Genomic DNA, 12527 nt, shown 5'->3' with positions numbered 1-12527 from the left:
ACTCACCACTCTCTGTAATAAACGAAGCTCCAACTCAGAGACCGAACTGTTAAACTGGGATGCAAATGAACACATTTGCTGACAGCGTTTGATTAGTTCAAATAACGCAGCATCCAGGTTTAAGGCTTCTGCAGTTCTAGTGCGTAAACTTTCAAAATGAATGATATTGCTGCAGAGGAAAGTGACCTGTGAAGAAACAAAAGAGAAAAGGAGCCACCACAATGAGGGAAATCAATTAATGACACACAAAAAATACCAGCTACTCTTTGCCAGGATTCAGAAACAAAACTGGTCCTAGAACTGCGAACATGTAACTCTTTTGGCAATTGACTAAACCCTTAAACAGGCTGTAAGTAAGTACACGTTGTTGTTGATGCTAGTAGGTCTGAGAGTCAAAAGTACCTATGATATTTAAGTCAGTGTATCTTCTACATGATTGTTTTTATACAAAATTTATTCCATAACAAAACTGTTATTATAGGGCCTCCCCGGTGGCACAGCGGTTGAGCTCTGGGTTGCGAAGCTGCCCGCAGCCTCTGCAGCGCGGGTTCAATCCCCAGCCACCGGCAAGGGTCCCACATGGCGCGCAGACCTCTCCTGCCGCCCGCTGCTCACCTCAGCAGTGTACTTCGTCAATCTGCCTTCTGCTCTCCCCTCTGGCTCTGGTGAATTCTCTCACCCTCCTGCGCTTCTTACTGTACCCAGTGCTTGTATAAATAAATAAATAAATCTTTTTAAAAATAAATAAATAAAACTGTTATTATATTCCAATGCATTTTGTTTGTTACGTCCAAATTTCAATTTGGAATGTTCCCTTTTGCTTCTACTCTGCCTAACTTTACAATAAAGATCACAAAATGCTGACTTTTAAGACATGATAATAATAATATTGTGATGAAGTTCTTTAGGAGTTCTTTACTGAAATATTTTATAGATAAAATGATATAATGCATTAAATATGGATGTTAGAACTATAAAGGAAATAAAATTTATAGGATAGTTCTATAAAATACGGGTATCATTATTAGTCCATTCTGCACCTGATTGAAAATTTACATAGGGGCCTCCCTGGTGGTGTACGGGTTAAGTCTCAGTGCAATCATCTCTCTGACCTGAGTTTGATCCCCGGCCAGAGAGCTAACCCACATGGCGCAACAGACCTATCCTGTCTCTCCCGCTGCTCCCCTCAGCAGTGTATTTCAGTAGATCTGCCTGTTCTGCTCCCCACTGTGTGTCTGGTGAAACCTCTCACCCCCCCGCATCTCTGGCCTACACTCCAGTTCTTCTATGCATAAATTAAAAAAAAAAAAACTTCAAAAAAATTTACATAAGTATTTTATTTTTACCAATCACCACGAAGCTAATCCACAATCTCTGGCAAAGCACAAAGCTGTAAGACCTTTTGTTGCCATGTGGGAAAATATAATATTCAAATCTTTGGGTGACCTTAGACAAATACAGAATTAAAATTCTATTTTTCAACATAGGCTGTGTCCATTTTATATTTATTTTTATATATAACTGGGGCACAGTAAGGATCTAGGGAAGTAACTTGCTGTGAATTTAGCCTTAAGGAAAATCCCAGAATGCTAATCAATCCTCTTTCCAGTTCTGTGGACGAAAGGGTGGCCTCTCAAGCTATTCCTAGAGATGCTACCTGCACCTTCCACTCGGTTAATATAATCCTGCAACTGGAAACACAGAGACCACACAGAGATCACAATACCTGGCTTGCTCTTTGGCTCTCTTTAAGGACAAGATTTCGCCTTTCTGCTATTGTCGCTTCAAAATCTTGTAGCACAGGTGCCAGTGCAGGGTTGGCACCACCAGCCCACTTGAGTCGCTGTTCAATGCTTGCTTCAAGAGCTGCTAGTTTCTCCTATGAAAACCAGCAGAATTTCAGTGAATAACAGACTTCATGTCTGTTTAGCATTTTACATAACAAGTCAAAGGAATCATGCTGGAGCATATTAATTTAGAAAAAACTTAAACTAACCATTTGAAAGTAATCTTTCACTAATATTTCACTAAATATTTGAGGCTTAATGTGTTTGGGAAATACAAACTGGCATTTAGCATACTATGCCAAAATTGTAGTTTCACCTTCACTTTTAAATGAAATGGTCTTTAAAACACAACATTTGCTACACCAAACTCTTACTGTGCTACATGTGCTATGACAAAAGTATTACACAATATTGCATTTGATTTTATTCTAACACTAATTCATAAAAAGAACAGAAAAATGTCAGTTATTATTGTGTACAAAGGTACAGAATACAGAATCTAAAGAGAAACATAACCATCATCAAGATCAGTGTTTCTTATTTAAACAAAGAGCGTTGGGGGATATTAAATATTTAGCTGAATTGACCAAATAGTCAGTACAAACAGTTTGGAAAGATGTTCTGCTGTCTTTGACATCACAAAAATTAAATACTCAACAGAGGTAAAAAATGCTTAGGCTTCTTAGATATTAATAAGTCAGCCAAAATAAAATACAGATTAAAAAAATGATTACGTCAGATATAACTGCTTACAAAAATTTCAGAAAACAAATTAAGTATCAAGGTTCCCATTATGTATAAAGGCACAATAATCATCAAATGCATTAAAAACCTGAAATAGTATGCCTCCACTCTTCAAAACATACTGGTTATCTTGAAGGTGAAAGGATAAAAAAGACATAAATTATTTTATAAAATTTAAGTGGAGGGCCTCCCCTGTGGTGCAGCGGTTGAGCGCTGGGCTGCGAAGCTGCCCACAGCCTCTGCAGCACTGGTTCGATCCCCGGCCGCCAGGCGAGGGTCCCACATGGCGCACGGAGCTCTCCTGCCACCCACTGCTCCCCTCAGAAGCGTACTTCATCACTCTGCCTGTTCTGCTCTCCGCTCTGGCTCTGGTGAATTCTCTCACCCTCCCCCACTTTTGACTGTAACCAGTGCTTGTATAAAAAAAAAAAAATAAAATTTAAGTGGAAAGAGCTTATGTTCTCGTGGCTTAGAGGCCACACATATGCTCACTGAACTAAGAGTAACAGTGTCAGTTGTTTCTGTAAGTGAGGCGTGCTGGAAGGAGGATCTGACAAAACATACCTGAACTGTGGCAATTGAAGTTTCAATCTGGCTCAGAGTATGGAGTTTCTTTTTCATGCTGGTTAGGATGGCAGACCGAGGGGGTGGTGTGACTGACATGGCCTGTGGTCTATTGATGAGAAGATCTTCATGCTGCCACTGTTCAAAGAAAGAAAAATGAAATCAGCTGTGAAAAAAAAAAACATTAGATAAACAAGGGAAAGGTGGTGTGAGTTAGGACTAGGGGGAGAGAAATAAATAATCCAGCTGCAACAAAGGCAGGCAGGTAGAAGAGAGTAACAGAAGAAACACTACAGAAGAATCACAACCAGGTGAAGATTTTGCTGAGATAGAGGGTGGCTGGCAAATTTCTTGGATCAACAATATGCAACCTTTAAATAATTCCGAAGATGTTCTCTAATTAAAGTAAGTTTATGGGCCTCCCCAGTGGCTCAGCAGTTGAGCGCTGGGTTGCAAAGCTGCCCACGGCCTCTGCCAGCGCCGCTTCAATCCCCGGCTGCTCCCCGGCCACCGGCAGAGGGTCCCACATGGCGCGCAGACCTCTCCTGCCACCCGCTGCTCCCCTCAGCAGTGTACTTTGGTCCTTCTGCCTGCTCTGCTCCCCACTCTGGCTCTGGTGAATTCTCTCACCCTCCCGCGCTTCTGACTGTACCCAGTGCTTGTATAAACAAACAAACAAACAAACAAATAAAAATACATGCCTCTTTAAAAAAAAAGATAAAAAAAATAATAATAATAAAGTAAGTTTAATACACAACTCCCCAGAAAATAATCTCCAGTTGAAGATCTTGACAGGGGGAGGGAAGTGACAGAATGGAGGGACAAATGTTGATGAAAGATCAAGTCATCTCGTATGTTCTACAGAGACCCCAGGAGGCATTAGGACTACAATTAAGAAGTTTTAGGGCCTCCCTGGTCACGCAAGTGGTTAAGTCTCAGCATTATGGAGCTACAGGCAGCCACTGAAGCATGAGTTTGATCCCCAGCCAGGGAGCTAGCCCACATGGCGCAGCAGACCTCTCCTGTCTTGCCCACTGCTCCCCTCATCAGTGTATTTGTGTCAATTTGCCTGTTCTAATCCCTACTCTGTCTCTGGTGAATGCTCGTACCCCCAGCCCCCGCACCTCTTGCCTACACCCCAGCTCTTGTATGCATAAATAAATAAATCTTAAAAAGCTTTACATTGTGCTCAGAGCTTACAATGTAATCAGAAGAACAAAATTAAAAGAATTTTTACAATGTTTTCCATACAGGTGTCATCATTACTTAAGGAAATAAATCCCAAGATGTACAAAACTTTTCAGCATTACATTTAAAACACATCCTAAAACTTAGACTGTGCCAGATATAGGACTGTTAATATATAGTAAATGCAATTTCAGAACTTGACTAAATTACTTTCCTTAACCTAAGAACTAAAAACAGCTAATGGTGAAACTGCAAAGAGAAGGAAATAGGTTGGTTCCATGCACTGAGCTGAACCCAACAATTCCACTATTACGAAGCAGCTTCCATATATAAACGACACAGAGCAACCACTGTTTGTGCTAAAACTGATCTCAGGAAAATACAGTCTGCAAACATTACACCACAGGTTAAAACTTATTTGAAGCTACTGACAATATGAAGCCTATATTTCAAAAGGAAGAATTTTTTTTTAAATACCTAAATTTATACTGTGCATAGACTTTAACCCTTGTTACCATCAACCCTTGAGAGACACTGGCCCCGTTCTATAGAAAAGTAACTCAGAAACCTTAGAGAAGTTAAATTCAAACTTAGGTAAATATACCTAAGTCTGATCTGAATCCAAACCTATATCACACTGCCCCCTAAAAAATCGAGATAAAAATAGGCTTTTAAAAGCAATTCCCAAACTAAGATGATCTATGCACAAAACAGTTCATCCATTTAGTATAAGAAAAACAGAAGTTGCTTTAAAAAGAAGTTATCTGGGGGCCTCCCCGGTGATGCAGCGGTTGAGCACTGGGCTGCAAAGCTGCCCACAGCCTCTGCAGCGCCAGTTCGATCCCCGGCTGCCCAGCAAGGGTCCCACATGGCGCGCAGACCTCTCCTGCCGCCCGCTGCTCCCCTCAGCAGTTGTACCTCGTCAGTCTGCCTGTTCTACTCTCCGCTCTAGCTCTGGTGAATTCTCTCACCCTCCTGCGCCTCTGACTGTACCCAATGCTTGTATAAATAAATAAATCTTAAAAAAAAAAAAAAGTTATCTGAATAACATTTTTTTTTAAAGATTTATATATTTTTGCATTCAAGAGCTGGGGTGTAGGCCAGAGGTACGGGAGGGGTGAGAGGATTCACCAGAGACAGAGTGGGGAGAACAGGCAGATTGACTGAAATACACTGCTGAGGGGAGCAGCAGGTGGGACAGGTGGGGTCTGCTGCGCCATATGGGTCAGCTCCCTGACCAGGGATAGAACTTGTGCTGCAGACAGCTTCATAGTGCTGAGACTTAATCCCTTGTGCCATCAAGGAGGCCCCCTATCTTAATTACATGTTAACACAGGAAGTACAGCGTCACAATGACTAAACTCTGTTACTGGATAGTCAAATAATGACATAAAAATTCAAAAAACACAAACTGTATATACAAAATGATCTCAAATACATAAAAAACAAACAAGGGGGCTTCTCTGGTGGCATAGGGGTTAAGTCTCAGCACTGTCACCACTATGGCCTGAGTTTGAGCCAGGCCAGGGAGCTAATTCACATATGATGCAGCAGACCTCTCCTGTCTTGCCCACTGATCTGTATTTAGTCAATCCGCCTGTTCTGCTCGCCACTCTGTCTCTGGTGAATCCTCTCAACCCCCGCACTTCTAGCCTACACCCTTGTTCTCCTCTACACAAAAATTTAAAAAAAAAAAAAACTTTAATAAATAAATAAAATAAAAAAGAAACAAGGAATAATCAGAAAAAAGACACCAAAATACAAATATGGGCTTGCTGAGCCGGCATAATTCAGGAAGTCTTAGAATTCTCTTTCTTTATATTGTTGCATTGTATTTGCCCAGTTTTTCCAAATTCTTACAAGGATAAAAAACAGGGAGAAATACTTACTTGAAACATGGCAATATGCAGCTGAACACGCTGCAGGCTTGTCTTACAAGAGGAAATACTGGTCTCCAGCCTGCGCACCAAATCATGCTTCTTCCAGGCAGTGTCGTAAGAACTCGCTAACACAGTTGCCCTGTTCATGACCAACTGAGAGAACTTTCCGATCTGGATGTTGTGTTCTACAGCTTTCTTACACAGATCGTCAACAGAAACTTTGCTCTCAGCACCAAAATCTTTTGCCTCTACTTGAGCAATGATGTCTACACCCAGAGCACTGATAAAACTGCAAAGCGTGAGTCCTAGGGCTTGGTTTGGTAGTCCAATCAAGAGCTGCCTCACAAAGTCAGCTGTGAATGCCTTTATAGGTTTCGCCATTTGGTCTTCACTGAAACAAGAGTTTCTAAAAAGGGTTTTCACATTGACAATCTGCACAGGCCCATTTACGGTATTCTGATCTTCAAGTGAACTTGATCCTGAAAAAAGGACAATTTTCTTAAAGTATTTCATGTAAAACTAAGGTAATAATGCTGCTTATTTAAAACACTTCCTCTCTTACAAACATACAGTTAATTCCACTCCATCCTGCCCCCTTCCGGAGTATGACACAACTAAGCCAGCATGTTCAAACATGGAATATTACCTGACAAAGTTTTAGAAAAGGTACCACAAAGCCTGAAGAACTCCTTAATTGTCTGCAGTCTTTTTAGAAAGAAAATTTCTTCTAGCACCTGCCGGTGATTATCATCATCAAAAAAATTGACTTGGGTACTCCTGGCTTCCCTTATAATGTCAATCTTTCTCCAAGCTACAGGAATTTCCATCTTGTTTAACTATGTAAATGGAAAGAAAAAGAAGTCCATTTTTCCACTCTTTGCACACTGAACAACTACTTTGCAACACTTGCATTATTCATAAAACCAAGTCAATATTTACCTTTTCAACTAATAAGCCAAAAGCAGTTTCAACTTGAGCAAACATGCCATCAAATGCTACCAAGAGCATCTGCCCTGCTGACATTTTTGGTGTTTCATCAACTGAACCATTTCTTGGTTGGATTAATTCACCATATTGAGCATGAAGTATCCTAGAGGAAAAGAAGGAAGAATTAAAATCCTCTGTGAAAAGTAATAAATTTCAGGGAACACAAAAAGTCAACAGTCTCAGAGCTGGCATAATGGCTAAAAAGTTTTTGTATGTACAACTGGCAAAATCTCCGTGGACTCAACTACATGGTGTTGCTATCATATTACAGATATGCAAGATGCTAATGCTAGATGTGGGATGAAGTGTGTACAAGATGTTCCTGCACACGTTTTTATTTTTCTAACTTTTTGTGAATCTGTAATTGTGTCAAAATAAAAATATAATTAATTATATCTGCTTTAAAAAATTAGAATTAGGGCCACCCCTGTGGCGCAGCAGTTGAGCGCTGGGTTGCGAAGCTGCCCGCAGCCTCTGCAGCACCGGTTTGATCCCCGGCTACTCCCCGGCCACCGAAGGAGGGTCCCACATGGTGCGCAGACCTCTCCTGCCGCCTGCTGCTCCCCTCAGCAGTGTATTTTGGTCCTTCTGCCTGCTCTGCTCTCTGCTCTGCTCCCTGCTCTGACTCTGGTGAATTCTCTCACCCTCCCGCACTTCTGACTGTACCCAGTGCTTGAATAAATAAATAAATCTTTAAAAAAAATTAGAATTAAACAGCAGTAAAACAAGAACTCAATCCTTTTAGCTGGCTTATCTTGTCTCTTTCACTAGAAAACAGAGCAGAGCTAATGTTTACTTGCCTGGCAACATCGATGTAATGAGCATGTGTTTCTTCCTCGAGTCCCATAGCTGCATTTCTTAAATAGGCTTGAAGAGATTCCACTAGAGTCTGCAGGGGAACGCCATCAGTTGTCTGCTCAATAAGATTGTCCAGTTCATGAAGCATACTTTCTAATGTGTATTCTCCCTTCATTAAACATCTAAGCGCTTCTGGAAATATGATTTGCCGGAAATTTGAATTTAATTCCTATAAATATGTGAGAAATATGTTATTCTAATGTTTTCTGAGTTAGGGAAATTACACACTTACAGACTTAATGACACGAATGAAGTAACCAAGTTAGCTACAAACCTTGTGGTGATCTTTAAGTGACTGTTTTAAGCAACATTCAAATGGGTTAGGGTGGTAGGGAGGAATTTAATCGCTTCCCTGAACTAAAGATATGAGAAATACAATATTCAATATCTAAAACAAGCTTAAAAATTTTTAGCTAATTTAACAGTGTTCACCTGAAGTGAGGTATATACTCCATTTGCTAAGTGAACTGCCTCAGATGCTTCCACGGGATTTGGGATGTCTAAGTCCTGTGGCACCAGGTGGCACTGCTTCAGTAACTGAACAAGGCAAGTGACATTTCCGCTCATACTGCAGAGCTCCTCTAAGAACCAGGCTCCATCCCGAGAAGTCAGATCAACCAGCTGCTCTCCGGCGCTTGAGGCAGCACCTTCCATCATAAGGTTACGCCTAAACGCAATAAATATTTGCATAGTGAAACAGACTTAGCTAAATTCACACACAAAAATACCTCAAAATCTTAGAGGGAATAAAGCAACTATAACACTGGTCAAGAATACAAAAGTAAAATATCTACAGTTTGGGATTAAACTAAAGATACAGGCCTCCCCAGTGGCACATGGGATAAAGACAAAGTGCTATCAAGCTACCTCCAGCCACTGTGGCCTGAGTTCACTCCTGGCCAGGGAGCTAACCCACATGGCGCAGCAGACCTCTCCTCTCTTGTCTCACCCACTGCTCCCCTCAGCAGTGTATGTCAGTAGATCTGCCTGTTCTGCTCCCCACTCTGTCCATGGTGAAACCTCTCACCGCCACCCCCAACACCCCTGGCCTACATCCCAGTTCTTGCATGCATAAAGAAATCTTTAAAAAAAAAAAAATACATGACATCTCAATAAACATCAATCCATTCTCAAGACAATAAATGGTCTCCATAAGCGATTAGGTAACTCACCTTGTAAGAGTACAAAGGGCAGAAATAATAACACTGGCAAGGCTCAAAGATCCTTCTTCTCCATTTTCATGGAGGAAAACTTTAATGCAACGTTCAATTTCTTTCAACTGTTCTTCACAAACAGGTACGGTGACCGCTTCCTGTTTCAAACGCTCCACTTGTCTAATAAGTCTGCTATTTATGTCTGCTGCATACCGCTGCAAGGTCATTTCAGTGGCAGTGATGAACTGACACACTGTTGGGGGTGGCTGGGGAGCATACTGCATTTCGTATCTGTAACAGCAGAAAGAGGTCCTTATTTATTTATAATAAACACAACCACTCCCCACCTATAAATAAAGTTCACACAAAGAACATGCAATGTTGTGATTCCAAGACAAACCTCAAAGAGTAGGCATAATTTCCATTTTACAGATGAAGTCTCAAGAGTCAAAGTAACTTCCTATATGATATGTTAATGAGTGACAGAATCAAAGTTCAAGTTTAACTTCCTCTATCCTGATCCCACCATTCTTACCCAGGGATACAATTTATTAGGAAAACACAAGCTCAATTACTCTTAAAACCACTTTAAAAGTGACTATTTAAATTACATCTATTTACCATTTCTTTCAGAAAAATAAATACCATATAATTTAAAACACTTTTGGGGCCTCCCGATGGCGCAGGGATTAAAGTCTCAGGCCATCACCAGCCACTGCAGCACCTGACTTCCATCTCCTGCCAGGGAGCTACCCACATGGCGCAGCAGACCTCTCCTGTCCCACCCGCTGCTCCCCTCAGCAGTGTATTTCAGTAGATCTGCTGTTCTGCTCCCCACTCTGTCTCTTAGTGAATCCTCTCACACCACCCCACCCTCGCACCTCTGGCCTACAGCCCAGTTCTTACATTCATAAAATAAAAATAAACAGTTAAAACAAAACCAAAAAAACTTTGCTGACTCTCATGGAAAAATCAAGAAAATCAAGTGCTATCAAGCTTACTTCCTGTAGAGTTCTTGACAGCGCTCTACTGTGGTGTTGCAGATGAGCTCTTCCATCCAGGTCTTCCACTGTTCAATTCGATGTTTCTGAAATATGGCCTTTGGATACTGCAGCGCTACCGTTGCATAGTGGTGCAGCTGCTCCAGGCAGCCCCGGAGAACTGAGCGCCTCTGCTGCAGAAAAGCACCAACCTCCCCTTCCAGTTGTTCACACTGGCTGATCAAGTGCGCCTGACCAGCATTCTGCAGAAAGGCTGTTGCTGGCACATAGCTCGGAGGACCTTTTGGTAAAAGACAATTATTAATGACCATGAAATCATCTCAAACCAGGAGTCACTGAAAGGGAGCACAAACCAGAATCCCCATGTAAACACACAACTATAAAACTCACAGGAATATCTAAAATAAGTCAACGCATACCAAGATCCATTTGTGTGCTAATCTCCTGAAGCAAACTTGCAAGCTGTGTTGCTTCTAGATTATTGAATGCAGCCTGATAGTGTGTTATCCATTGTTCAAATTCATTCAGCTTCACCTGGATTGCTTCCTGAACAGTCCTTTGTTGAGTCTGCAGTTGTGTGTGCTCAGAATACCTGATGGTGAAAAAGTAAATTTTTTTTAATCTCTTCTGCTTTCTTATAAGTACTCTCATAATCCTGATTTTGCTCATACTTGGACTGCCTGCTAATAAGCACCTCTTCTATTTTAAGGGCACTACTCCAAGGTCCGTTCTTTCTTCTCCGATTTTTCCTGATCCCAGAGTTTCCACCACTATACTACAACAATTTAAACAAAACTCCAACACATCCACTAGAATTCAAATTATTTGAAGGTATGAAAAAACACTTTTTAAAGGCCTTTTGTTTGCAGTTGAGTCTCAGAGCCTCAAGCAGTTTTTGGCACTTGCCTGTTTAACTGCCTTTTCCTGAGCACCTGGCTGTGTAAGGTTCACCCACCTAAAGCCTTCTATCAAGAAAATGTCAAAAAAATTTAGTATGGTGGATGAAATTATAGCTAATGTACAAATGAATAAAGATTCAGATACAAACTAGAGAGAGAAAGCTGAAGTCCAGGTTTTCTAAATTCAAGCTCGCCTATTTCCCATAATTACTCAAGCATTTAAATTAAATATAATAAAGCAGAAAACTTTACTGAATCTTGTTTATTAAAGCTTTTCAACTATAGTCTCTGGAATAACTTCTATTAAATCTGAATCATAATAATTATAATTCACATCAACAGTATTTACATAAATATTAAAATTCTCCTTAATGACATCCATTTAGAAAGAAGAGTACAACATTGCTTAAACCTGTGTTGCAGAGTGTGAGAAGGATGGTCCACTCCTTCAGCTCCTTCTAGAAACTCAATTTCTTCCAGCAACTTGCCCTGCAGTTTCTCCACATCCGTGAGTTGCTCTTGCAAGCTTAGGTACTCATCTAAGCTGCTGTCCAGCTTAGGAAGCACAACTAGCATCTCATCCCTATTCTTAAACCAGTTCACCTGAAAAAGATATGATAAGGAAGATACTTGCAGGTTCAACTATGAGATGTGATGGTGTCTGTCAGAAGCATCCCGTCAGGACATCTTGCACACATCTTTCATTCAGATTTTAACACAACCCTGAAGGGAGTGAGGCATCACCCATATTTTACAAGATAACTAATGTACTTAAGTTCACATAGCCATAAACTGAGATCAATCCCATAATACAACGCAGTTATCACCATGCCACACAAAACAAAGTTTGCATCACTGGCTACCATGGTATTTAAATGAAGACCAAAGGCAATATTCAATTAAAGAAGTCCCAAGCAATTATTCAATTAAAGAACACTTTCAACAATCACTGAGGAACACATTTCAATCTACTTAAATATTATTAAGTTTTTTCAAACCATTAATATACCCCATGATTATGAATGGTGACTGCCTCTTTGTATAGTAGCATTAAACAGTCCCATTTCACTGCCATTTCATTATACATTAAAGTCTTACAGAAAAAATTTGATGAAAATTATCTTACTCAACTTTTTAATGTTTTTTTGTTAATGTCTTAATAAAAAGATGACAATGACTTATTGTCATTGGCTTCACCTTAATTTCAGCGACTCTGGATGAAAAGAGGCTGCGGGTGATCTCCCGTTCCATCTCTCTCTTGCTCTGCTTGCTCTCTGCCTGCTGACCACCTCCACCATAGACAGCACCGGCAAACCCAGCCTCACCCCCAGCTGTCCAGTCCACCAGAGGGTCATATACAAAGGCTTCCAACAATGTCAGCAGAGTCTCTCTGCCACGCCGCATAATATGCAGTACCTGTTTTCAGAAGAGTCTTAAGTTTTGTCACAAGTTTTCTCATTAAAAT

General features: G+C 40.8%; 1 protein-coding gene across 1 annotated transcript in view; it reads right to left on the bottom strand.

Moving 5' to 3' along the window:
- The window catches only part of SMG1 (SMG1 nonsense mediated mRNA decay associated PI3K related kinase), a gene marked incomplete at both ends in the record, with an annotated part of 94565 nt that overhangs the window by 6969 nt on the left and 75069 nt on the right, over positions 1-12527 (bottom strand). Inside the window, 13 exons of the mRNA XM_084249154.1 lie at positions 7-186; positions 1727-1879; positions 3096-3233; positions 6173-6642; positions 6810-6999; positions 7103-7253; positions 7951-8177; positions 8441-8675; positions 9181-9453; positions 10164-10443; positions 10583-10755; positions 11475-11665; positions 12260-12478. Of these exons, the coding sequence (XP_084105280.1) occupies positions 7-186; positions 1727-1879; positions 3096-3233; positions 6173-6642; positions 6810-6999; positions 7103-7253; positions 7951-8177; positions 8441-8675; positions 9181-9453; positions 10164-10443; positions 10583-10755; positions 11475-11665; positions 12260-12478 (2880 nt within the window). The remainder of the gene's footprint in view (positions 1-6; positions 187-1726; positions 1880-3095; positions 3234-6172; positions 6643-6809; positions 7000-7102; positions 7254-7950; positions 8178-8440; positions 8676-9180; positions 9454-10163; positions 10444-10582; positions 10756-11474; positions 11666-12259; positions 12479-12527) is intronic.

The sequence above is a fragment of the Talpa europaea genome (genome assembly GCF_964194135.1).
Source record: "Talpa europaea genome assembly, chromosome: 12".
Classification (NCBI taxonomy): Eukaryota; Metazoa; Chordata; class Mammalia; order Eulipotyphla; family Talpidae; genus Talpa; species Talpa europaea.
This window is presented reverse-complemented; position numbering and strand designations above follow the sequence as displayed.